The 26,750-nt window shown below is 35.8% G+C and overlaps 4 protein-coding genes across 4 annotated transcripts in view; 2 read left to right on the top strand and 2 right to left on the bottom strand.

Moving 5' to 3' along the window:
* The window catches only part of LOC131978075 (dual specificity protein phosphatase 22-B-like), a 12,620-nt gene extending 7,102 nt beyond the window's left edge, over window positions 1-5,518 (bottom strand). The window contains exons 1-4 of the mRNA XM_059341583.1: window positions 5,498-5,518; window positions 5,386-5,419; window positions 2,888-2,970; window positions 322-371 (exon numbers count right to left, since the gene is read on the bottom strand). Of these exons, the coding sequence (XP_059197566.1) occupies window positions 322-371; window positions 2,888-2,970; window positions 5,386-5,419; window positions 5,498-5,518 (188 nt within the window). The remainder of the gene's footprint in view (window positions 1-321; window positions 372-2,887; window positions 2,971-5,385; window positions 5,420-5,497) is intronic.
* A 5,175-nt stretch (window positions 5,519-10,693) lies between these two features.
* bphl (biphenyl hydrolase like) lies at window positions 10,694-16,256 on the top strand. Its single transcript, XM_059341526.1, has 7 exons — window positions 10,694-10,930; window positions 12,236-12,339; window positions 12,717-12,883; window positions 13,773-13,926; window positions 14,042-14,173; window positions 15,797-15,920; window positions 16,034-16,256. The coding sequence occupies exons 1-7, from the start codon at window positions 10,848-10,850 to the stop codon at window positions 16,122-16,124; spliced, it is 855 nt and encodes a 284-aa protein (XP_059197509.1). The 5' UTR covers window positions 10,694-10,847; the 3' UTR covers window positions 16,125-16,256.
* Window positions 16,257-18,026: 1,770 nt separating this feature from the next.
* On the top strand, window positions 18,027-21,480 carry psmg4 (proteasome (prosome, macropain) assembly chaperone 4). The gene is made up of 3 exons (XM_059341551.1): window positions 18,027-18,363; window positions 19,888-19,963; window positions 21,128-21,480. The coding sequence occupies exons 1-3, from the start codon at window positions 18,187-18,189 to the stop codon at window positions 21,247-21,249; spliced, it is 375 nt and encodes a 124-aa protein (XP_059197534.1). The 5' UTR covers window positions 18,027-18,186; the 3' UTR covers window positions 21,250-21,480.
* Window positions 21,365-26,750, bottom strand: part of LOC131978048 (solute carrier family 22 member 23) — a 29,350-nt gene continuing 23,964 nt past the window's right edge. The window contains exons 8-10 of the mRNA XM_059341550.1: window positions 25,814-25,846; window positions 25,565-25,688; window positions 21,365-23,322 (exon numbers count right to left, since the gene is read on the bottom strand). Of these exons, the coding sequence (XP_059197533.1) occupies window positions 22,902-23,322; window positions 25,565-25,688; window positions 25,814-25,846 (578 nt within the window). The 3' untranslated portion in view covers window positions 21,365-22,901. The remainder of the gene's footprint in view (window positions 23,323-25,564; window positions 25,689-25,813; window positions 25,847-26,750) is intronic.

Raw genomic sequence — 26,750 nt, 5'->3', positions numbered from 1 at the left:
TCCATGATCAATCGATTCAACTTAATAAAGTACTGATTTAGTATTCTGCAGTCTTTATAATATCAAATTTTAACGACTTAACCAGCCCTCCAATCAGAAGACATTACAAATTATAAGACTTATTGATAGTTCTAAGTCTTTGGTATTCAGTAGTATATGGGATTGTTCTATATACATGAATGTACTTAATGAGAATACTTTAATGAAAACCACTTTTCATAAATGAAACATGCTCATAAGGTATCACAAAGTAAGTTTTATACAAACATTTTGTATCATTAAATTGTGAAAAATAAGTTTATTTATCATATAATTACTCACAGGTTTTGTTTCGAGTGGTCAGCAGCTGATATACACAGGTACGTCATGTCCTGGAGGACAAAGAGGGGAGAAGTTAAGACTCAAAAAACAATATTTTTCAGCAGATAAACCTGTTGAATTAATGAATGTTTTGTGTAATAAGTGTTTCATCCTGTCAGGTCATCTGTTTGAACACCGGGTCTAACACACTTCCTGTTTCTCGCTGTATAGGACGGCCCCTGAAACTTTGCCCATCTGACCCTGCTTTTTATGGTAGGTCACGACTTAACGATATTCGCATGTGTTTAATGTGTGTGTTTGTGTACTGTGCACCTGGCAGCTGATGGTACAGTACATGCAGTGGACAGAAACTACCTTGTCCCGTTATGACTGCACCGCTGCAAAAACCCCAGAGCCCTCTGGGACACACCGAGCTCTGGAAGTGGTCCAGACAGGTTAGCCAACACACACACACACACACACACACGCACACACGCACACACACGCACACACACACACACACACACACACACACACACACACACTCATTCTGCAGCCACAGTCTTGTGCACAAACACACACGCATCAAAACTATGTGCATATAATGAAGGAACATGTAACTTTCATGTCAGTGAAATTTTAGTTATTGACAGAAAACTTAATTTCTTATGCAAACCAATGCTGAGAAGTCTTATATCTTAGCACCATCACTCTTCAGACCCACCACCACCATGACTCATTGAAAATAAAACCTAGGCACACAGAAAGCATGAATATCTAAGTAATGTGCATGCATATAGTGGATAAATGCTTCCGTTTCTGATTCTGATTCTGTCCCCTACAAGTGACCTTGTGAGTTTATTTTGCGGTATGTTAATTATACTGCACAGTAAAGGGCACGTCCCACCTCAGAGACTTGGTTGCAAATTCTACCTTCCTCTCTCAGGAACCATCAAGCTGTCTTCCAAGAAATCAATCAGTCAGCAGTTTGACTGTTAGGTATGCAAATATACCATCCCATCTGGCCATTTGGCCTACACCGGTAAAACAGGCCTGAGTCATCGTAGCTTAAAAAGCTTTGTCATTTTTATAAATGCGAGACCAATCCAAAGATCAAGATCAAAGATTAGCTCGGGCAACACAGTTCAGCGAGTCAGACATAATTTCAAGCCCAAAACCTTACAAAAAGTTTTGGTGGTTGACCAGTTTGGGTAGTGATACCGTAATACAAGTTGCTGTTTCTCTTCAGAGTTCTATGAAACATACTGGCATGGACGGAGAAAGTATATAGAAATCTCTGAGCACTTTTCATGCTCGCTTTCAACAAGAAAAGATGAAAGTTGTGAAAGTGGACCCTCAAGATCAAGATTCTCAAAAACAAGTCAAAAGCGGACGGAAAGGGTAGAACATTTCACTCACATATAAGGGCAATTAAAACCAAATTAAAATGGATAATTTGCTTTTATTCTGAAAGGATAACGTCCCTAAAATAAGCTTTATTTGTCCAAGAAGAGATTTTGCAGTTTGCAGTGCGGACGATATATTCTTACATCGGTTACAAAATGGAAATCAGTGAGAGCAAATTTCTACTTTCAACCTACCAGGTTCTCACAGTATCACCTGTTTCTCTCTTCTCTCACACTCACTTGCTCAAGGACACATAAGAAAAACATATTTTGCCACGTCTAAATGCAGCCTTGAAAAGCCAGAAACCTTTTTTTCTCTCATTTTAATGCAGTTCCACTTTCAAGACTATGGACTTCAAGCTGCTGAGCTAAAAGCATCTTGTGTGAAAAATTGTATTTCCCAGGTTGATGGCTTGCATCTGCATCACAGCTGCATTACTGACTGAAAACAGATATTCACCTGAAAAAAATCACTGGGTCAGTCAGAGAACTGCTTATTTAGTGAAACCTGGTGAATTCCAGCTCTTGTGACTGATACAAGAAAAAAGGACTTTCCATGCAAAATTGAAAATTAGAACATCTGACTTTCACACAGATTGAAGTGGTCTATGACTATGACAATCTGACTTTGTGTGACTCAGTTTACACCCTTTTTTCTTCATGTTTTCCTGTGAAAATGCAACTAAAGTGGTCTCCTATAATACATTTCTTGGTTGCCGAATGGGAACCCTCTAAGCTGATATGACAAGTTGATTAATCAATGAAAAAAAAAAAAAATTATAAATATTTTAGTCCATTTTCAAGTCTAAATTGTAGCTTCTCAAGAGTGTGAAGTCACTTCAGTTTTGGGGAAATTGTGATGGATCTTTTTCACTATTTTTTGCCATTTTTCAGAAGAAGCAATTGGAAAATTAATTGACAGATTAATCAATAATGATTCTTTTAGCTGCAGTCCTAATGAATATATTTAGTCAGAAAAAGACAGAGTGGCACCTCAGCTCTGCTACCAGCATTTAATACTTTCAGAACGAGTAGCAGGGGCACTGAAGGGGAAAAACATCCCCGGTGGGCTCAGGGGAGGTGTTTACTACTTTGTGTACTTTGTGTACTTTGTGGTCGGATTAATGTTGAGGGTCAGAGGGTCACACAGGCCAATATAAGACGCAGAGAAGAGGGCTCACCTCCAGAATGGGTGCAGCTGTGTCATGGATGGACAGGATGTGGGTGATGTTGTGCTTCGCCAACAGCTCCGGGTCTCGTGCATCTGTGGATCACAAAAAAAATCAGTCGTCTTTAAGTAAAATCAACCCATGCACAGTTAGGCCCAACCTAAATTAAGCATTTTCTACCCAACAACAACAACCCCCCTCCTCTAATGGCTCCCAAGCAAAAGATTTGGAACTGAAAGAAAAACCGGAAAACCAGTGTTTCTAAAACAGTTCAGCAGCTTGGCCCAGAAGCAAGAAACAGTAATTGTTCTAATCAAATTTTGGTCTTTAAAAGGAAGCCAAATGTTTTCTACCTCGGACAGATGTGTCTTGTGCACAATTTTCTCATGCTGTGCAAGTTTGCAGGGTGCTGATGCCACCTATAAAAGACCCAGATGAGTCTGTAGGCTACTGAACCCTCCTGCCAGCCAAAAAAAAAATGTATCTAGCCCCAATTTCACACATTTTGTATAAACTGCAAGACAAAAAAACAACAATATAACCCGCAAAATAGATTAATCTGAACTTAATATAGATAGATAGTTGCAGAGGAAACACAATCTGATTATGTAACTGTATAGCCAGTCACTTGAAGGTCATAAAATAAAAATAAAAGGACAAGTGTGTTGGTCATGAGATAAATATTTTTATGGGTGTCAGGTGTTGACAACTGTCTCTGCTGAGCACAAACCAGTGATGCTGCTCCATAAAGTCAAAACACAGTCACTACAGGCCATTTGGTCAATATTTACCAGCTAGCAGCTACAACAAGCTAACGTTAAAGCTGAAACTAAATTCAGGCTACTTTTTCATATTTTCTTAGCTGTTAAACATTTATTTTGATTAAATAAGATCTTGGTCATTTCATTTCATTACGCAAAACAAAATGTAACTAAATCCAACCATTATGCTGCTTTAATACCCAGCTAAGTTAACATAGAGTAGCAGCAACTGCCATTTAAGCTTTTAACACAAATCTAATTTTGTGTGATTACTTTAAAATTACAAATTTAAGTGAAATTAGATGGTAAATTAGCTAGTTTAATATACTTTGTGAGGCGATTTGGTCAATATTTACCACACTGGCAGCTACAACAAGCTAACGCTAGCTGAAACTAAATTCAGGCTACTTTTTCATATTTTCTTAGCTGATAAACATTTATTTTGATTAAATAAGATCTTGGTCATTTCATTTCATTACGCATAACAAAATGAAACAGTAGCTAAATCCAATGCGACATAAAAACCCAGCTAACGCTAACATAGAGTAGCAGCAACTGCCATTTAAGCTTTTAACACAAATCTAATTTAGTGTGTTTACTTTAAAATTAAACATTTAAGTGAAATAAGAAAGTAAATTAGCTAGTTTAATATACTTTGTCAGCTTATTTCTTAACTACTTAAAATCTACAAGAAACACATTTTGTTTGTAGATTCCACATAGTCTTTCAATCACGTATGTTCTATGATTTTTTTTTTCATTTAAAAAAAAAGTTTTTACTCTTCCTTATACTGGCTTAAACTAACTGTAAGAAGACAATTTGTTTGAGATGTTGTCATATATGCTGAGCAAAACGGATAAGAGATTAGATTTCCTGTATAACAGTTCTCTGAACATGCCATGTTTACAAAAAGTGATGCATATTTTTAAGACATTTCCTGTGCAGTCACCATTACATGTGTGTAGTGGTGGAAGAAATATTTATAGCCTTTACTGTGGCATTACTCCACAACAAGTAATAGTCCTGCATTCAAAACTTAGGTACAGTTGATGCATTTATGTAAGCAGCATTTTGCTGTTGTCAAGCTAGGACTAATTTGAACTACTTAATTATTGCTTTAACTATACTTTTATGTGGTTTAGATTTATAAAAATTGATCTGAAAAGTAATTAAAGCTGGCAGCTACATGTATGGAGTAATACAAGTACAATATTTGCCTCTAAAATGTAGTGGTGGAGTAGTATAAAGTTACATAAATGGAAATAATAAGTAAAGAACAAGTACCTCAAAGTTATACATAGGGACAGCACATGAGTACATGTGCTTGGTTACATTCCACCACTGCCTGTGGGCACAGATTAAAAAACAGCAGCTTAATAATTGCATTTGCAGCTTCATGGAACGATGTGGAATACAGTTAACACCGGGGACACCCCCACACTGCGGGGCATCCCCTCCTACACCAACCCTCAAGCACTCAGCAGCCCTCAGAAATAATTTGTTTCCTCCAGCTGCTGACAGAGAGTAACACACCAACCCTCGCAAAAACAGACTTTTTTTAAACATCAAAATACGCTACTTCAATCATTCTGCTCTACACTGTGACCTCTCCACTCTATAGAAACTGAGCTCAGTGTAGCATCTCACCACATGCCCCCCTCCCGTATGAGGAACTGAAACACGCTCTACTACATTATCCTGAAGATAAATCAATTCTTCACTCAAATGACAAGGCGCGGGACATCTTACCTTTGAGATTTCCCAGATACAGATCAGGCAAGACCTAAAGACAGTTAGAAAATTGAGTTAAAAGAAGGATGAAGAGGCTGTGAAAGCACATGGATGAGATTTGATACTCCACCTTATTTATTCCGTTACCCATGTCAGGCAGATGTCTTGAAAATAACCCAATAGGAGACAATTTGAGTTCCTTTTCGCCAGGTTTTGAAGCATCAAGCCCTCTCTCTGGCTGCTAACGTGCCATTGTTTTCAAACCACAACTGCTGACTTTTTTTTTTGACCCATGGATATCATAAAGCCTTCGACGCCTCCACAGCTCATACCATGAGTGCTACTTGATTGGGAATGTGCTGCTTGGTATGACGTAATGTGACCTTAGCAGCACTGCTTGTACATTTATATTTAGACCAGGAGTTGGGTCATGGGACTGTGGATGGGCACATACCAGCCAGACAAAGATGGTAGAGGGCAAGAGGGCAGAAGAGAAAAGATCAGGCGTGCCTAGCTATCACTATCTGCTGTGGTGCTTTACCGTACAAGGAGCTGCACGAGGCTCAAAATACATGCCACTTGGAATAAATCTCAATTTAGATAATATTCTTGAGGTATATGAGTTGTCTTTGAACTATAAATTCCACATCTGGCCTAAAAGTCCTGAAAACACTTTTTTTTTAAAACAGCTTATTTGTGTGATAGATGGTGTCCTACATGAACACAACATTTTAAGATTTTAACATGGCATTTTTTAATATATATTTTTAATTTTATCTGAGCATTTCTTACTGGTTTGAATTAGGCAGAGAGGTTCAATCTGCTTTTAACCTTCAAAACATCTTCAAAACAGATAACAATGAACAAAATGCTAAACTTGAGGCTTAAAAACTACGTCCACTATTTTTATACAGTCTATGCTTAGAACTAATTCCCCCATTTATTATAAATTGTGTGGATTCTCAGCTGGCCTAAAAGTCCTGAAAACACTTTTAAAAAACAGCTTATTTGTGTGATAGATGGTGTCCTACATGAACACGACATTTTAACATTTTAACATGGCATTTTTTAAATATATTTTTAATTTTATCTGAGCATTTCTTACTGGTTTGAATTAGGCAGAGAGGTTCAATCTGCTTTTAAAAAAAAAAAACCCAATAATGCTAATAATCTTCAAAACAGATAACAATGAACAAAATGCTAAAATTGAGGCTTAAAAACTACGTCCACTATTTTTATAAAGTCTATGCTTAGAACTAATTCCCCCATTTATTATAAATTGTGTGGATTCTCAGTGGACATCCACTTGAATCTACTTAAGGTAATTTGATGCATTTCCATTAAATTCGGCTACATCTTTAACACATCCCTCTGGAGCCCTTTTTATTTCAATACCAAATTTATTCCATTCCATGTTGTAGATAAATTAAAGTCATTAGGTTTCATCCTCTTGGAACAATTAATATCTGTACAAAAAATGGCATGGCAATCAACCTGAAAGTTGTCGCATTGTTTTACTCCAAAAAACTAAAATGTCAACCTTTTAGCTACCTTAAAAAAAAGAAAAAGTCAGGGGATATAAATCATGGAAAAAGCAGAAAATCATCACTTTTAAGTTGAATAGTCAGTTTGATACTTTATTACTTTTCTAATTTCTTGAGAATAGCTTAGAAAGTTTGTCTTGGCACTAAAAAAAATTGTTTAAAGAACGCACATTTTGAATATGGTAATTCTCAGTGGACATCCACTTGAATCTGCATTTCCAGTGAATTCTGTAACATTTCACATCAACATGCCCCTGGAGCCATCAAGGTATTTTTATTTCTGTACCAAATTTTATGCCAATCAATGTTGTAGATTAATTATAGTCAGTCGTTTCATCCTCTTGGAACAATGAATGTATGTACAACACAAGACATGTTGCAGTATTTTACTCCAAAATAAAAATGTCATTGTGTGTTGGTGATGCTAATGGAAAGTAAGATTCATCCTCTTAGAATAATGAATGTCTGTAACAAATTTCATGGAAATCAATCCAAGGGTTGCTGATTTATTTCAATGGTGGACATAAATGGTGGATCAACATTGCAAAGATATTCAGTTTACTAGTATATAAATCATGGAAAAAGAAGAAAATCCTCACATTTTACATTGTTTAGTCAATTTGATGCTTCATTACTCTTCTAATTTCTTAGAGAATAACTGTCTAAGAATTAAAAAAGAACTAAAACTTATTTTTAATGTGTTAATTCTCAGTGGACATCCACTTGAAGTCACTGCATTTCCAGTAAATTCAGCACATCGCTCTGCGGCAGTCGAGGTATTTTTAGCCCGGCTTTGTCAACTTTCTGTTGTTCCTATGTGTGGTTCAGTGTGTGGCACGCAGCCTAGACGCACTGACAAGCAGGGGAGAGTGGAGGCGTTTACAAAAAGCTGCCTGCCTCAGAGAATTAGGTCTGAACAGCTCATCTCAGCTAGCGAGGGGTCAAAACCATTCATAAACAGACAAATGGTGTATGAAAACACCTCCGTCAGAGCACCACTGTGTGTAGGTGTGTGTTTGTGTGTCTGGGAGGAGGGGGTGGGGGCTGTGTGAAATAGACTCTAAAGGATGTGATACATTGGTGATGATAAATAGCGCATATTGATAAATCGGTCTTTAAAAGGAAGAAGAGGAGGAGGCATTACCTCAGAAGTTACATTCACATTTGATGCCAGTTTCTTTGATAAGCCAAGCAGATAATCAATATCTGTCGGCCACAACAATACAAAATTTCCTCCAGACAGTTGTTCTAAGGCTGTGACTAACAATCAGTGTGGCTGTTGATAAGTCTATTATATTCTTGTTTATTTCATTTCAGAAATAATGAAAAATGCCATCTGCAGTTTCCCAGAGCCCGAAGTCTTTGAGTTTACAGTTAAATCAAGCTGGAACCTGAGAACTTTTGGTGTTTTAGTTATGTCTGTGGTTGGCCAGTCCTCTACTTTGATCTCAACCATTTTAGACTTATACTATTTGGAACAGGTATTCATGGTCCCAACAGGATAAATCCTACTGACTTTGTTGATTCCCTGGCTTTTCCTTTAGCACCACCAACAGGTTTGTGTTCTGGAGTGAAATACTGCAAAAAGTCTCTGGTTGATGGCCATTTGGTACAAATATTCATGGTCCTCAGAAGATGAAGCCCACCAATGTTTGGTGATCCCCAACAGGATGAATCCTACTGGCTTTGTTGTCCCTTGACTTTTCCTTTAGCACCACTAACAGGTTGACATTTTTTGTTTTGGAAGGACATATCCTAACAAATTGTTTGTTGATTGCCTTGCCATTTGGTACAACTTCTCATGGTCCCCACAGGATAAAGCCCACCGATGTTGGTGATTCCCTGACCTTTCCTCTATTGCCACCATGCTTTAGTTTTTTAGTCAAATGTCTTAACAAGTATTAATGAGATTGCAATGAAGTTTGGTACAGATATCCAGTGTTGGCTGAATCTTATTGGCTTGAGTGATCCTCTTACTTTTCAAGTTTTCAATTTTTAAGTTAATATCTCAAAAGGTTGATTGGCATAAAGTTTGGAACAAACATTCATGGTTCTCAGAGGATGAATCCTGCTGACTTTGTTGATCCCCTGACTTTGCCTTTCGCCCCACAGTGATGTTGTTGTTTTTGTTTGTTTTTAAGTCAAAGGTCTATACATACTTAGATTGCAATAAATTTTGGTACAGTTAATGTAAATGGCTTCGGTGTTTCAATTTTCACTTATCGTGTGAAACACAAAATTTGGTACAAATATTCATTGGTCTCAGAGGATGAATCCTACTGACTATGTTGATCCACTGACTTTTCCTTTTAGCACCACCAGCAGGTTGACATTTTGTTTTGGAGTAAAATATTGGAACAACTTTGAAAGATGCAATGCCATTAGTCACAGATATTTGTGGTCCCCAGAGGATGAAGCCCACTAATGTTGTTGATCCTCTAACTTAAATAAATATTGATTAGATTACAATGAATCTTAGTAGATATGCTGGTGCTCTGATTTTGATTATTTTCAATTATCCAGTGAAGTATCTCAACAGCTACAAGGTTGATTGGCCCAATGTTGGTACAAACATTCATTGTCCTCAGACGAAGAATCCTATTGACTTTATTGATTTTATTATGTATTTCTTTATTTGGCAGTGACTGTGCACAGCTTCATAGCTGTACTAGAGTACTAGGAGCTTATTTACATGATCAGTCCCTTGGCAGGAAACAGAGAATAACATCTGTTTCAGCTAAATGAACACTGCATGTTCACTACACAACAACATCAGTGACAACAAGATCTCACAACCCTAAGACATGTTAGGTGCTGGCTTGATCCCCTGACTGTTCCTCTAGTGCCACCATGAGGTTCACAGTTGACTTTCTTTAGTGAATTATTAACAACTTTTTGAATGGAGTGCAATGGAATGGTTTGTCGATCCCTTCACTCTTCATCCAGCGCCATCATCAGGTCAAACTTTGAATTCGTCCAATGCTTTAATTCACAAATCAACACCTGCAAAACTAATTACATTGCCATCAGACAAACACACACATTTTACTTTATCAGCTGAAACTTTTACTACATTTAAGAGGATTCCCTTATAAAAAAATATTTTAAACATATGGCATGTCTAGAAGTCTACTGTAGAAAATGATGCAATTATTACATCTGTTTGGGCTGCAGAGAAAATTAAATACAATTCACATTTGCATGCTCGATACTGTTCTGATTGGTGTCGACTGTACTTTTTCTGCATCTTTTCCCTTCCAAAATCCAAAATAAGTATTTTAGGTTGTCGATAAGAGGTTAAACTCTCTCTGTATCAGTAAAGTAACTACATAGAATAACTGTATACACTGCATATGTCTTTGTCTGTTGATTACATTTTGGAAAACAAGCAAATATTTAAAGTCATGCATAGCCCATATAAAGTTAGTAATATGTCTCCTTATTTTCTTGTAAAAGCTATATTCAGCATGTTTAGTGGTTCTGACCTAATTTCAATTACTTGCTGGTGTAACCAACAAATATCTATATATCTCCATTAGTTATCTCCAGGCAATATTTAGTGATTATATGGAACTTCAGCTACAACTTGGAAAATAACACCTGCTGTACTAAATTACACTGGCCTTTAGATTAAATTTACTCGGAAATTATTAGGAAATAATAAGTGTAATATTCCCCATTGTCTAATCTGACATTTCACATTTCAGGTGAATATTGCCTTTCGGTTCGTAATCGTACTTTCGCTTTAAATCTTATGTCAATAAAGACGTCGTGGAAAGTGCCAAACTGACTGCAGCTTCCTGGATTCCACTAAAAAACAAACCGTGCAGTGAAGGATTACAGATCTGCAGTCAGAGAGACTTTGTTCAATATTTAACCTCCGAGAGAAGAAAACCTGCAGCAGAGAACCACTCGGGCTGTGCGGAGCTCCAGAGAATGGCATTGTTTTTACTCGGTGGACGTTTGATTAAATGCAGATGTGACATTAAGAGAATCATGACAGCGATCCAGCCGTACTGGTAACTGTTTTAATGTTTTCTGTTTGATACTTGCATGTTTTTATGCACATTAGCTGTGGACTTTGACCGCGCAGTGCTGCAGGGAGAAAAAGGAAATGCCTGCCCTGCTTTTAACTTCCACGTCCTTTTAGCAGAATTTGTCTGCAGGCTTGTTTGATTTAAAGCCACTAGATGGCGCAGTGTGTCCATGCTGAGCACCATATCTCCATTTCTGGCGTGCATATCACCATGCACGAAATCTACAAGCACACTACTGTAAAATCCACTTTATTTCTGTTCAATCTAATTAATCTGATAGTGGTAGTAGTATTTTAATAGCTCATATAAGTATTTTTTTGTGTTTATTTAACACTCCTACAATGTAAGATTCTGTGTTTTATAAATGAAATGGAATAATAATATTGATTTAAAGGAATGAATAACAACAATAATTCAGATAATAAACTATCTATCTATATCTTTCTATATCTATCCATCTATATATATATATATATATATATATATCTCAAGTAACACATCAGGTTTAGGGTTATTAGTAGTGTATGGTGTTTTATTATTTTAGATCATAGTTTTATTATTAAGATATTGTATAAGTGTCACTCTACTTTAATTTCTTAAAAATATAGGGTGACAAAAAGGTCGTGGTGGAAAGTGAGTAATGCAGTTAAATACAACTGTGAGGTGTTTGTCCTTTTCTTGAGTATTTCCATTTCCTGCTGCTTTATACCTCTACTCCACAACATTTCAGAAATAAATGTACTTTTTAGTCCCCTACATTTCTCTGACAGCATCAATTACTTTTGACTACTTTTTGATGTTGGGATTATTAACAGAATACAAGTCAACTAATAAATAATGATGTTTAATTAGGGCTTAAGTTACCTGGCAATATATAAAGTAGGCCTAAAACTCCACCTTTACCAGCTGCAACACAGTTTAATGACAATTGACAATTCGAGTACTTTAGGTACATTAAATACATTTAGGTATTTAATAGTACTTTAGGTACATTAAAGACATTTTTAGGCGAATATTTATCTACTAATTTTACTTAAGAAAATTTTGAATGCAAAGGAATATTTCTACACGGTGGTATTATAATTACTAAAGTGGAATATCTGAGTTCTTTTTCCACCCTTGCAAAAATAGCAAGCTTATCTTTAGTTTCCGTTTTCTTGTTTGGTTTTGCTCTTGTTTGGTTTTGGAAGTGTCAAACAAAAGCTGATGTTGTTCAGGAGAGTTTTTCTATCCATCAGTATGACCATTACTGTCACAGTCTACCTGTTTCTGTCTGGTCCCCTGCAGCTCTTCAGTGGCCTCAGGCAGGCAGCATGTTAATGGAGTGGATCTGTACTACGAGCAGACAGGTCGAGGGAAACACGCTGTGCTGTTGCTTCCTGGTGCTTTGGGTAAATACGACAACACCTCTTCTTCTTCCTTCCTTTTCTTATACAGCTTTAAAACCCCTGTAGAACCTGATAATGTAATAAATTCCCGATAATGTAATAAAAATCTGCACTTGAGTCCATTGAAAATGTAATAAAACCTGATAATGTAATAACTTCCCGATAATGTAATAAAGTGCATTTCCCAATAATGTAATACACTTTTTACCAATAATGTAATAAAGTATTACATTAATTTGAGGTTATTACATTATCAGGTTTTATTACATTTTCAATGGACTCAAGTGCAGATTTTTATTACATTATCAGGGTTATTACATTATCGGGAATTTATTACATTATCAGGTTCTACAACCCCTTTTTTGTCTATTCTATCACAGGGAGCAGTCGGACAGATTTTGGACCTCAGATGAAGTCTCTGAATAAGGAACTCTTCACCTTAGTGGGCTGGGATCCCCGGGGTTACGGACAATCCCGCCCCCCAGACAGAGACTTCCCCCCTGACTTCTATGAGAGGGATGCAAAGGATGGAGTGGATCTGATGAAGGTCTTATCATAATTGTACTAGGATGATTATTAGGAATCTGAATTACATAGCATACTAACAAACCCCTCTTGGGAGATGGTAAAACTTCAGAGAAAGATGGTGAATATGCGTCTGGCATTCAGAATAAAAGTGGGAATTATAATTGTGTCCAAAAAAAAAACAGCTGAATGAAAGCATTGAGTAATAAATGGTTTTGGAATTATATAATAAAGTCCTTTATGATGCACTTAAGAGACTTTAAAAAAGCAAGTCAAAGCATTTTGCCGTTGCTGCATTCCTCTTTAAACGTTAGATCCCAAGTTATATCTGATAATACCTCCTCTGATCTCTCGAAGACCTCTACATGTTCGTTTTTAGTGCATGTAAAACAACAGACACTTTGTAAGTAGGGTTGTCACGATACTAAAATTTTCAACTCGATACCGATTCTCAGGAAAATAATCGATACTCGATACCATTTTCGATTCCAAAAGGATTAAAAACAAAGACTCCAAAATTTAACAGAAATATTTGTATTAACAAGAAAAATGCAACATGTAAAAGTTAACAGAACCACAGGTTAAATATTTATAATAAAAAACAGTTGTGCAAAAAGAAACTGATAACAAGCTTCAGGTCTGAGGTAGTGCAAAAAATAAATAAATACAATAAACAATAACAATTAGAACAATATTTTGAGGTTGTATGCTGTGCACAATATTAGGCAAGCTTGATAAAAAAAATAACAATAACTTAACTTAAGTGTTCATTCCTTGGCTAGGTATCGATACTTTTGAAAATGAGTATTGTATCTGGATACAACGTTTTAGTATCGATACTTTTTTGAGTATCGATACTTTTGACAACCCTATTTGTAAGTAATGTATAATACTTGTCATTTCATGTGCAGGCGCTGGGCTTCAGCAAGTTCTCTCTGCTGGGGTGGAGTGACGGAGGAATCAGCGCTCTGATTGCAGCAGCGAAGTACCCGGACCTGATAAGCAAGATGGTTGTATGGGGAGCCAATGCCTTTGTGTCCCAGCAGGACCTCACGCTTTACAATGGTGATCTGCCACTGTGGTCCAAAAAAGTGTGTGGACTGTGCATGATGTAATCTGTTTTAACTATCTATACTGTGTATTCTCATGTGTGTGCATGGGTTCCTGTGGGAACATGCAGCCGTCCGTGATGTCTCCAAGTGGAGTGTGAGGATGAGGCAGCCCATGGAGGAGGTGTATGGAGTAGAAGGCTTTGCTAAAACCTGGGAGGCCTGGGGGGACGGGATCTCACAGTTTGCAAAAAGACCTGAAGGTACTGATAACATGTTGTTAAAGACTCATTACACAAGTGAAGGTGAAACTGTCAAAAAAAAAATACAATCAAGATGTCATGATGCAATTATAAAACAAGTTATTGGAATTATGATGTTTGTTAAGTACGGTTAATATACACTACACTCACTCTATTATATTCATTGTTTTAATGGTTTAATGTCTAATCAGCCATGATTATTTATATATATATATATATATATATATATATATATATATATATATATATATATACATACACACACATATAATCGCCTAACTCATTTTTTCAAGTTTTGCAGGAACATATGACATTTATTGATCATTTCACTCAAAAAGGATGTAAAAAATGATGGCTATTGGCATAGTAATAACACTGTGTGTAAATTATGTAACTCAAGAGAAATAAATGACTTCACACAAGCCTGTCAGAAACATGACATGACAAGTATCATGAGCATTAATGTTACTTCAAAGTGTCATTAATGTTCATGACACATCCCATGTCATGTTTATGACACGCTCATGTCACGCTCATAAGCTGATAGAAAGTGAATGAAATCGGAAACCGAGGTAGCAGTTGGCACAGTCCATCCAAAATTGGATAGTAGAAGGTCTGAAAAAGGTTGATTAATGCCTGATCTGACGAGTCTACATTTTCTATCACTTTGTGGTGAGACAAAATTAAAGTTTTGTGAATATGGCCCATGATCTCAATCCAACAGAGCACCTTTGGGATGGGGTGGAACAGGAAATTTTCATCATGGTTGTGCAGCCAAAAATATCTGCATCAATATGCCAGAATACCAAAATCTCTGAGGAATGTTTCCAGCAGCTTGTTGAATCTATGCAACAAAAAAGTAAGGCAGCACTAAAAGAAAAAAGGGACCCAACCTGGTACTAACAAGGTGTACCTTTTAAAGTGACCAGTAAGTGTTTGCAGTGTTGATGGAATATATTTATTCCTTCCACAGCATCCCTACTATTTATATTCACAAGGAACATATGGAGAATAAATCTGAGTTGCTCCGTAGTGTTATTGTTTTAATAAATGTCAGCTGAGAAGCCTAAATGTTTGCTTTAACCCTTTATCGGGCGAAGAACTATATTTGGTAACTTCAGTGGATATCAAAACGGGGTCCCCAAGTCTCTCTGTTTGGTCGTAGAACCACATGGATTTCTTCCAGCTAATCAGCAAAGATCAGGCTACGTCACAGACGGTGACACCATGACATTTGACAATATTTCGAGAAAAAAGTTGCTAGACTTAGCAATTAAATTTACTAGATTAAAATGGCAAATGTATAAGAACAAAAATCGCAGATTTAAGAGATTTAAAGTGGCAAATCTGTGCAAAAAAAGTCACAGATTTACGAGAAAAAAGTGGGGAAAAAAACAACTTTTTTCTCGCAGATTCACCACTTTAAATCATATAAATCTGCAAAAAATTTTCTTGTAGATTTGCCACTTTAACCTCGTAAACTTTTTTCTCAAAATATTTCCCCCCTCCCCCGGATGATTTTTTTTGGCTGTATGTAATATCCTCCAATTCTCTAGGGTTGAAATTTGGAATTTGCAAGTATTTCAATGAGTGCCCTATTAAGGGTTAATCTCCTCTGCTCAGGGAGTATCTGTCTGGAGCTTCTGCCCCTAATCAGCTGTCCAACGCTCATCATCCACGGAGAGAAAGACCCCATGGTGCCCAGCATCCACCCACAGGTCCTCCTCAAACAAATCAAGGGATCACGGTGAGATGAGATCAAGTACACACATTTAAACAACAACATAACAATTACTTTCAGTTCAAGAAATGACACATGTGACACGTGTATTCCCTGAATTTTTAAAATCTGAAATCTAGATTACACCTGATGCCAGAGGGTAAACACAATCTCCACCTGAGGTACGCCGATGAATTCAACAAACTGGTGGAAGACTTTATAGAAGACTGATTCGATTTGATCACTGTGAACTGTGAAAAAAACGATCGATCATTTTGTGAAAGTGAATCGGAGTGACTGCAAATATTGACACTAAGAGACTTAATTTTGTCATTGATTATTTCCTTTCTACTCAATCAATCAAACTTTATTTATATAGTGCTTTTCATACATATAAATACAACACAAAGTGCTTTACAAAAAATAATTAAAACAGACAATAAAAATGACAAAACCCACCCCTCCCATCCCCACATACACATCTGTATATACACATACACATACATGCACACACACACACACACACACACACACACACACACTTAGACACGCCCACACACAAACACACTAAGACTCACAAACAGCACATATTGATTGACAGTGTAGAGACATGGCAACATGTCTCAACATAACTCAATCCTCATGAGCCATAAATTGTTAAATTCCATCTATATTTACCTAAAAATTCCAATGTTAATATTTTCCATGATTAAATTTTATAAAAATGTTTGCAATATGATGTAACTCAGTAACATTTTCTGTAATTGTGTCTAGTACAAGGTTCTGATGCCATAACATATCAGTAGCTGCTAACTTTGATGATACCAAGGCTTTGGTTGACTTAAAGTTAAATGTTTGTAGCTGCGAACTTTGTAAAAGAATCAGTAAAGCTACGCTATACAGCTAATCAATATATGTAATATCACAAAACTGTTAAAATGATGTAAAATATCTGCAACATTAGTTGTTAGTTTTGTCCCTCACACAGCACTGTGAAATAAAGTCTTGAAAAAGCAGCATCATTCGCTGCTAACTTTGGAAATAATGCCTAGTGTCTCAAGACAATGTCCATGTATCTCAAAACAATACCATGGTATCTCAATAAAAACTCTATAGTATCTAAAACAATGCATATTCAATCCTAGTATATTCAATGAATGCCCTACTTTCTCAATACCCAAGTAGTAGATACTATGATTATTATAATTATCTCAAAACAATGCCCAAGCATCTCAAAATAATACACTAGCATCTCGAATTGATACCCCTCGTATTGCAAAATAATACCCTACTGTCAAAACAATTAGTATCTCAAAATTGTCAAATATTATCTTAAAGTTATGCCATAGTATCTCAAAATAATACCCTAAATAAAAAATGTAATAAAAAAAAAAAAAGAAATTGTAAAAAAAAAAAAAAGAGAGAAGATTTTCCTTTATTAGTCCCACTACGGGGAAATTTCTAGTGTAACAGCAGCAAAGTGGATAGCAAGATAGAAGAGCTTCAATAAAAATAAGAATAAATAGTAAACAAGCAGTAAAAACTATAAATATAAAAAATGTATTAGCATTTAAACAAGTAAAAAAAAATAGCATTAACAATTTTCAATTTAAACAAGCAGAAATATATATATATATAATATATATATAATTATAATTATATATTATTATATATATTATATTATATATAATTATATATATATATATATATATATATATATATATATATATATATATATATAAGTAGGCCTATTAACAATTTAGACATGTTGGAATATAATAAAGACAACAAATATAGTCACTTATATGACAGAAGAAAATAAACTTTAACAAACCTTGTGCCCCTGTCAGTCGGACTCTATACAAGCTTTTTTGATACTGTAGAAAGTCAAAAGATAAAGATGTAACATTGCAAAGAGAATATGGCACATAATGACATGGTATCTCAAAAACAACATTTCTGTTGGTAAAGTTTCTCATTGTTTTTTCTACACTAAATAATTACAGGCTTTTTTTTTTTTTTTAAATGTATGTGTTATGGTTATGCTGTTATGTTATGTTATGTTATGTTATGTTATGTTAGCTACTAGCAGAAAGAGTAGTAAAATCAGTTGTGCCGGTGCTGCTCAACCTGCTCAACAGAGCATTAGTGATCGATTGCTTTGGGCTGCCATCTTTTTCTCTAACCAGGAAGTAACTTGGTTGTTTCTGTTTGCAGCTAGTATCAAAGCTAATGCTAGCATGAGTTCACATGGTTGCTAGTCGCAGGTAGCTGCAGATAAACATTCAGAAACATGACAGACACAGCAAACGGAGAGGTCTCTGAGGCCATCACGGTGCACAACTTTTCTGAGAAGGTTTTGGAGCAGGTCGTACACTTCCATGTGATGAAGCTGAGCGGCGGGTTCTTCCTGTGGGTCGGTTCGAGTCCGGTTCTGTCCAACCTGGCGGTCTCCATGAGCAGCAAATATGTGAGTAAATACGACTTAATGAAATATTAACATCATTATAACAAAAATAACAATAAAGTACTGCACTTCAGTAGAAATAAGAAATGTTTTTACTGTACCTGAGTATTTTCTTTTTATGCCACTTAATACTTCTACTTTACTCGCTTTAGTTACTTTACAATTTAAGATTTTTGCACACAAAAATAAAGAGCTTTTAATACTATTACATTATTATTATTATTATTATAGTTGTCATACTAAATAACACAATTTCTACTTTTACACATTCGCTGTATAGCATACCTTATATAAATATATTCTGTATTCTTTCTATATTATATATCTGTTTTATGCTATACTGTATATCCTTTTGCGTTTTATGTGTTTTTTTCACAACATACAACGGCAGACAACAATTATTTAAAATGCAACAATCTATTTTTACTCATGTGCAATAGGTATATAATCTTTTTTTAAATTTATTTTTTAATATGCAAATTTACATGAACATTCTGTTATCGTGAAGAAATTATGTTTGTCATAAATTAAACTATCCATCAGCTTATACAATCAATCAATGAGTTAACACACCTTGATTAAATATTAAAACATTTGAATAGTGATGTGTCATACACATTTTAGTTACTTGAGTATTTTTCTTTTTATTCCACTTCATATTTCTACTGAACTAGCTTACTTACTTTACAAATTAAACTTTTTTGCACACATAACATATAAGAAGCTCATAAAATATGATGTTTTGTCATAAATTAAACTATTCGTAAGTTTATTCAAGTACAGCTGAAACCATTTAGTCAGAAATAAGTCAAATTTTAAAGACAGAAAATTTAGCAATTATTCAAACCTCACAAATGGGAAGATTTGCTCCGTCAATCAAACCATTAAATAGGAAAATAATAGGTGGATTAATGCATAGTTATGCAATAATCATAATTTGTCCTTTTATACAAATTGCTCAAATTAGCTCCACCTCAGCCAACTACAACATCAAAATCCTGCTTTTACATTTTGAGTAATAATAGTCTAATATATAAAATATAACCGTCACATTGGACACTCTTTTCTGCTTTACTTTTAACATTTTAGGTAACAAATACAGACCTATTTGATTATGTTGTGCATTGTTGAAACTTAATATTCTATTTTATTATGTTATTATATTATTTTATATATTATATTTCTTACTTTTGTGCCGGCTTTTCGCCTTAGGGCGTTTTATAGTGATCCTGCGAAGGGGTGATATTTGTGTCCTTTCATAATTTCATGTTGTAGCTCTGGTGTGCAGAGGGGATGTGTGTTTAAATCATCTAATCTTAAAGTCCCTGTGGTTCAGTATTATTCCAGCACAGGGCCACTCATTGTTTAATTTGGAGGCAAAATAAAATAAATCTGCCACCCAAAATAGAGTCAATTTTTCCTTGACATCCACTGACTTAAACAGAGAAAACAAAACTGAAGTCAAACATTATTTAAGACATCAGAGAGCTCATGAATGAAGACTAACTTGTGTTTTTTTTTTTGCAGGATTCAATGCCTTTATCTACATTAGTGATGGGGGACCCGTCCAACACCGCTCCTAATTCCCTGGCACAGAGATTAGGTAATTATTCTGCATGAATCTGTTGTGTCTTGTAGAAAGTTATAGTAAGTTATTAAAAAGCTGAGCACTCTTTTCACCTGCCATGTTATTATGTTTGTGGATATTACAGATGTTTTATATGTTTTAGCACATTTGCTGGAAATCACTTTAATCAACAATTTTCCAAATCCTGGTGTTTTGTTTCAGATTTTTTAAATGTGTTGAAGCTATCAGCCTCCATGAACTTAAAATGCTCCTGAATTCAGAATAGTACGTCAGTAAAAGTAGGAAGTATTATCACCAAAATGTACTCCCACTTTCAAAAGTAAAAGTACTTATTTGGAAGGGCTCCTTTCACATTGTTATATCAGTATAGAATTTTATATTATTCTGTGTTTATCACTAATTATTTAACGACTTTGTTGAATACTCGACTCTGATTCGAAGTTGCAATATTGTAATATACGGTCTCTTATTTCTGAATGGCAGAATGTTATAGACGCTCTTATAATTATAACAAACTTTTTCTGATGGCAGAATTTCTGTAAAAACAAGTACTGATTTCTGATTCTAACCTGCCTCACCTTGTCTGTGTTTATTTCGCAGTAATGATCCACTTTTTGAACATTATCCCTTACTGAGTACATGTAGGAGCATTTTAATGTCGTGGATTTTAGATTGTAGTATACATTTTTTTTTTTTTTTATGTAAAAAGTATCCAGTAAATGTCAATTAAATAAATAATATGCTAAATTATATTTAATTACAGTATGTGATTAAAAGTAGTTACTTAAATTCCACCAGTTTGTTACTTTGTAATTACAAAATCATAAAACATGTTTGTCAAAAATCGCTAAAATGTTGTTCTCTATGATCGACTACAGATGTCGAGCGTGTTTTAAGTCTTCACAAGTCGATCTTCATACCTCCTCTGTTTAATTTAAACAAGCAGCGTCCTAAAATATTCTTTAAAAAAAAAGCTCAGAAACATTGTTGTACCCATTGGAAAATCTTTGGTATTGAAAATTAAGGATAAAACACTGATATTAACTTGAATATAATTCATTTTTGGTCTCCACAACTTTAAAGGCCAATAACTTCAGCATAAGTGTGTCTATAGCAACACATTTAGTGTGCAACCTGAACTAAAAGTGAAAGCTTTTTCTTTTTCTGTCTGTGTTGCAGCAAAGAAGACCAAAAAGCAAGTATTTGTAAGTTACAGTCTCCCGGTGACAGACTCCAACCTCAGTCTGCTGGTGGAGAACAGGATCAAAAAGGAGCTGGAGCTTCACCCCGAACACTTTTAAACACGTGTTTATTGTTTGTGTAGAACTGAGGACATGTAAGACATTGTTTTTTGGACTCACACACTCCTTGCCGATACTGTAATTGTACTCCAGTAACACAATAACCACAAACAGCCACATCAAGTGTTCTTTTATTGACATAATAAATTAAGTGGTTTATTATCAAAACATGTAGGCCTATGGCTTTTTGTACAAATGCATCATATTAAAAAAATAACACTTAGAAAACAGCATTAGTGGTTGAGTTCTTTTTTTTTTTCCTTCCGAGTGTTTAAGTGTTGAAAACATACAAACTAGTAAACCATACAGGGTGTTCCAAATACGTGCTGTGTACTAAATATGACTTAAAAAATGAAGGATTCAGGTATATTTGGATGAAAAATGGTAAATGGGATGGTTTTATCTATTCAATGTGCTTATATCCTATAAAAAGTTGATGTTCCATACATTATGAATGAATGGTACATGTATACATACCTTACATTTTTATGCAGTCCTAAGGGATACTTACGCAGTAAAGTGTGTAAATGTACACTAATCACAACTAGGCCAGGTCTGCGCAGGCTACGCTGCTCTATTCTAAATCTTCACAAACGTTTATTTAAAAAAAACTGTAAAATATTGTGCTTTCTGGCTAGAGTTACACATCCTAGGAGCAGGATTACAACATTACCACAGTACAGAGAACGAGGAGTGAGAGTCGGAGTGGAGATATTTGCTAATAAAGGAGGTATTTCAAGCAACAAAAATTGCCCCTTGGCAGCATGACAAAATAAATACTGTTTTTTCTTGAATAACGCTCTCTGTTTCGTTTAAAAAGAAACAGAGCCATCGCGATAAAGCCATTTCAATGCTGAGATGCGTCATAAGACATACAGAAGTCACTCTCATGTCCGTTCAACTCTCAGAATAGTTCAGCATTACACCAACAGTCTCTACAGGCTACACATAAAGTCTGCCAAGGTCTCCGGCTGTGCGTCGCATCAGACAACCATCATACACCCACAACAACAGCAGTAACGCTTTAAAAAGTGTCTACACTGACCTCATCTCTGAGGATAAAGTGCCACATTGGACTTCTAGTAGAGGGACCACAAACGAGAAGAGAAAACATGTAAAACTTTTTGTGCCCTTTCATGCAAAAAGAGTGGTAGTGGTTTAGCCAATCCCTGGTTCTCCATCATGTTGGCTGAAAATCACAAACACTTGATTGTGTCTCTGACATTTAGTGCAAAAGAACTTATAATGAAGAATTATAAGATGCAGTGAAATCCTCTCTCAACGAGTCAAAACCACAAACAAAACTCACATTATTCAAAGCTCTACTTTGCCTGCGTCTTTATCCGTCAATCATTCTCGACAGAAAATCACCAACACCACTGAAGACTTCCATCTTATTTAAACACACACTGACTTCAGATAAACTTAGTCCAGTACAATATTTTTGGCAACTCCTGAATGAATCATAGTCACTACAAACTACACAAATTTTATAATCGTCACCATCTTAAACCTCACCATTAAAGAGTTCATCTGGATCATCCGAAAGATTCTGTTTTTTCTTTCCTTAAAAAGATTTTTTCACAAGTCGATTCAGATCAGGTTAATGTTCGAGCAATAATTAGCACAGTAGTAGACTATTGCTGTGATGCTCACACCCCATTGGCTATGGCACGATTTCCAATCACCTCCCCACCGGTGGCCAGGGCGTACGAGGCGGGCACCGCTGCCAGAGCGGTTGCCGCCGCCACTGTAGCGCCCCCAGTGGTCGTAAGGTGTAGCGGCGTGTCGTGGACTCGGGAGTAGTCCCCGTCCGTCTTGGCGAGGAGGAGGTGCTGCTCCCCCGGGTGCAGCAGCGTCTGGCGGGTGAAGGTCTCCCCGTCGGCCAGGCTCTCCGGCAGCGGCTGGCCCCGCGGCTCAGGCAGCAGCAGCAGGCAGATGATGCACAGCAGGGTGCAGCAGGCGAAGATCACATGATGCAGGAAGTAGCCCTTCTGGTTGTGGAGCTCCATGATGGGGGCGGTGAGCATGCCGAAGCCGGCGCTCGCCAGGACCAGACCCAGACCTCCACCCCTGCAGAGAGAGAGGAAGTGTAGCAGATCAGTTACCTGAAGGAAGAACCCATAAGAACCCACGGTGACACCCGTGTAACAAACACTTTAAATATTCTATAATCTCCCATATTCAGCTTTATGCTTCACATCAACTCATTAAATCCCTAAGCGACACATACTCAACACCCTGGTGTGGTGGTCATGTGACTTTGACAAGAAGTGACTTCTCCAAAATGTGGCTGTGACTGGAAACAGAAATGTGAAAAAGTAAATAATTTCAAAAAGCTTATTTTTTGTTACGAGGCTAAGTTTAAACCCATTTAACAATTATAATCCGTTAATAGGGGTGTCCTGTATTGCATTTTACTTATTCTAACCATATTTCCTGAACAAATTAAAGTCACAATTTTGATATATGTTGTGGAGATGATACAAAAAGGCAAAGGGTTATTTGTTTTTGTTTATTATTGATTTATTATTGTTTTATCGCTTAAAACCAATCTGAAAAATAATTAATTGTTAAACAGCACTATTAATTTTGATATGTTGTGGAGTTGCAGAGAAAAAGGCAAATTTGAGTTTCTGTAAGCAGGAAATGTGGCTTGTTTTTTATTTTATTTTAAATTATAAAATAAATAAATTAAATTAAATATCTAAATAAATATAAATATAAATTAAATATCATAAACATAAATACCATACATGCCCAATGTAACGTTTATGTCATATCACAGATCTTTGACATTTAGGGGTAGATTTTTTTTTAAACATCATAAATGTGTTCTATGTGGTATTTCCCCCATAATTTTCCTTTAGGGATTACTGGGTCTGGGTTCTTATGGGTTAAAGTCCCTTTCACACATGCAACAAGCCTAACCTTATACAGATCACCCGGAGGAGCGTATGTGAGAAATGTCCGAACCAGTTTGACCAATATTAACCCCTAACCCTGCCAGCTCTCAAGTACAAAGTCTGTCGGATTGTCCAGAGAAATGACCTGAGAATTAATTGTGAGCAAGTGGCCTTTTTGATTTGTTTCGTTTGGTATCCGTTTATTTCGGTCAATACATGTCATTAAAACAGAAGCAACGAACCAGAAAAAAAAAACATTGATCAAAGTAAACTATAAGTAAACAGAGCGAGAAAAATCTATAATATACATTTGGACCGAAAAGGCGTAGGCTGAAGCATAGTTTATTACGCCTACCCTGTTACAACTCAAGTTAGTTAAAAAATGAGAAATGTACTAATCTGTGTACTGTGTAATAATCTGTTATTTATTAATAAAAGAAATAAGCAGTCACAAAAGAGAGAAAAGAAAGAAGCTGATTACTCATTACTCTAACTTATATAAATTAATCATCCTATTTTTAAGTACTTTTTTGAATAAGTTAATGGTATTGCAAGTTTTCAAGTCTTTCTCCAATTTGTTCCATAAATTAACAGCTGTTAAGTTTCTATCATGTGGCTGCTGTGAAACTGAAAGAAAATAAGCATCCAAGAAGAAGGGTCATTTACACAAAGACACCAACGAAAACTGGAGAGACGATGAGGATGGGGAACCTCCGTTGGTAAGCGCCAACAGTGAAATTGTAAGACAAATTCAAGGTACTCGCCACAAGATGGAGCCAGTAAGCAACATGAGATCAAGAGCTGTGTCCAAAAATGTCATTCGTTCTAACAATGCACAGTAAGGACTATATATAATTGCAGTTAGTAGGAAGAATTCATGGTAAGTACTTTACCATTTTGTATCAACATAAAAATATATTCTTTAAAAATATATTTTTATGTGTGGTAACAGTTAAACTGTGACTTTGGAATCACACTATTGAAAGATATATATATATATATATATATATATATATATCTAAGGATTACAGGATTACTATATATATAAGGATTGCTATATCCCTAAAAAAGAATTTGGAAAACCATTTAGCTGTCTTTCAATAGTGTGATTCCAAATATATATATATATATATATATATATAGCTAGCAAGTTTTGAAATTAACTAATTCACTATTTTATGATTTAAAAAAATCAGTTAAAGTCAGCCATTATATCTTTAGTTTAATCATGGACAATTTTGTGGACACTGCACAAATGTTACACTTTGGACAGTCAAATAAAATGGCACATGGTAGATAATTCACCATAGGCAGCAAAAAGGAAGTGATTTGGGATACAGCCTTGAGCTGGCCTGCAGCAGAAGCTCCCCTAAGTGTTGTATTTTGTGTTTATGACCCTCCAGTCTCACCTGATGACAGTCGGAGTGATTTCAGCACAAAAGAATATGCTGAGCGTGCTGACCGCGTGAGAGGAGAACATGCCGATGATGGAGAAGGCCACCGAGAATTTCCTGTTCAGCGAGTCTCGCAGAACTGTCCAGGACAGGACAAAAAATATATGTAGAGAACAGGGGCATAAAGACCAAGGCACAAATGAGTGTTTACTGCACAGGGACCTTAAAATGAAACTACAATACATCACCCCACTGCAGCTGTACCTGTGTCATGGCGAAGGCTGTACTTCCCAATTACTGGATTCCATTAGCGAGTATTGGAGAGTAGAAAAAAGGAGAAAATGTCATTAGTAAGCATAGAGGACAGCACAGTGCTGACTCACAACAAGCAGAATGAGAAAAAAAAGCCTCCAGGAGAACTCTGAACAGTTTACCACTGAAGCCTGAAATAATGACTACTGTACTGCATATGTGGGTCAAAAAAGAGAGAATAAGGGGAAGTTCCCATTAGAGAGAGCTGAACTGCAGTATGTTCTGTTTTAATGACACAGAGAGGCAAAAAGTGCAACTCGCTTGACTGTTGAATTTCAACCGTCTGTTATGTAATTAGAATAATTTTAAGTAGGTTTTGACTTACAAGGAATTTGCTGCGGTGTAATGGTGCACAAGAACAAACAAAGTACTTGAATATAGATATAGATTAAGGCAAGTACTTCAGAGAACAGCAGCTTAAATAGAAAATATTAAGAAAAGATAAAGTCTACATGCCCTTTAACCCATTTATGTCCCTGGGCTTGTACAAATGTGGAAAAAAACAAAATAATTGGTTGAACTCTTTGAATGAAAAGTGAGTTTTTCTCAACACTATACAGTTTATCTAATCTCTAGGCACAGACTGTTTAATAAACTATCTTATATTTTAGGAAAATAGTCCCATGTGCCCAAAGACTACATAGAGTATAATAAGAAAATGGCTGTATCTAAGAAGCTACAAAGAGTACAATCAAGGATTTCATATCAGTTAACTCATAATGAGTTGAATATCAGATAGGCACACTTATGCATTTTTTTAAATGCTTTAAATGTAAATTATATTTTAACAAACAATTAAAACAATTTTAGCGTTTTTCCTAAATTTTCAAATATCCCAACTTTGATACAATTTAGATTTTTCTAAAACTTTCACAGTTGTACACTTGCC

This window comes from Centropristis striata, chromosome 9 (genome assembly GCF_030273125.1).
Source record: "Centropristis striata isolate RG_2023a ecotype Rhode Island chromosome 9, C.striata_1.0, whole genome shotgun sequence".
Lineage (NCBI taxonomy): Eukaryota > Metazoa > Chordata > Actinopteri > Perciformes > Serranidae > Centropristis > Centropristis striata.
The sequence above is the reverse complement of the archived record's forward strand: the minus strand, read 5'-3'. Positions and strand labels throughout refer to the sequence as shown.

Bases quoted from the DNA above. Each gene is read 5' to 3' on its own strand.
- bphl (XM_059341526.1), top strand. From the start codon at position 10,848: ATGGCATTGTTTTTACTCGGTGGACGTTTGATTAAATGCAGATGTGAC. The intron at 10,931-12,235 runs GTAACTGTTTTA...GGTCCCCTGCAG, and splicing joins ACAGCGATCCAGCCGTACTG to CTCTTCAGTGGCCTCAGGCA. The intron at 12,340-12,716 runs GTAAATACGACA...ATTCTATCACAG, and splicing joins GTTGCTTCCTGGTGCTTTGG to GGAGCAGTCGGACAGATTTT.
- psmg4 (XM_059341551.1), top strand. From the start codon at position 18,187: ATGACAGACACAGCAAACGGAGAGGTCTCTGAGGCCATCACGGTGCAC. The intron at 18,364-19,887 runs GTGAGTAAATAC...TTTTTTTTGCAG, and splicing joins TCTCCATGAGCAGCAAATAT to GATTCAATGCCTTTATCTAC. The intron at 19,964-21,127 runs GTAATTATTCTG...TCTGTGTTGCAG, and splicing joins TTCCCTGGCACAGAGATTAG to CAAAGAAGACCAAAAAGCAA.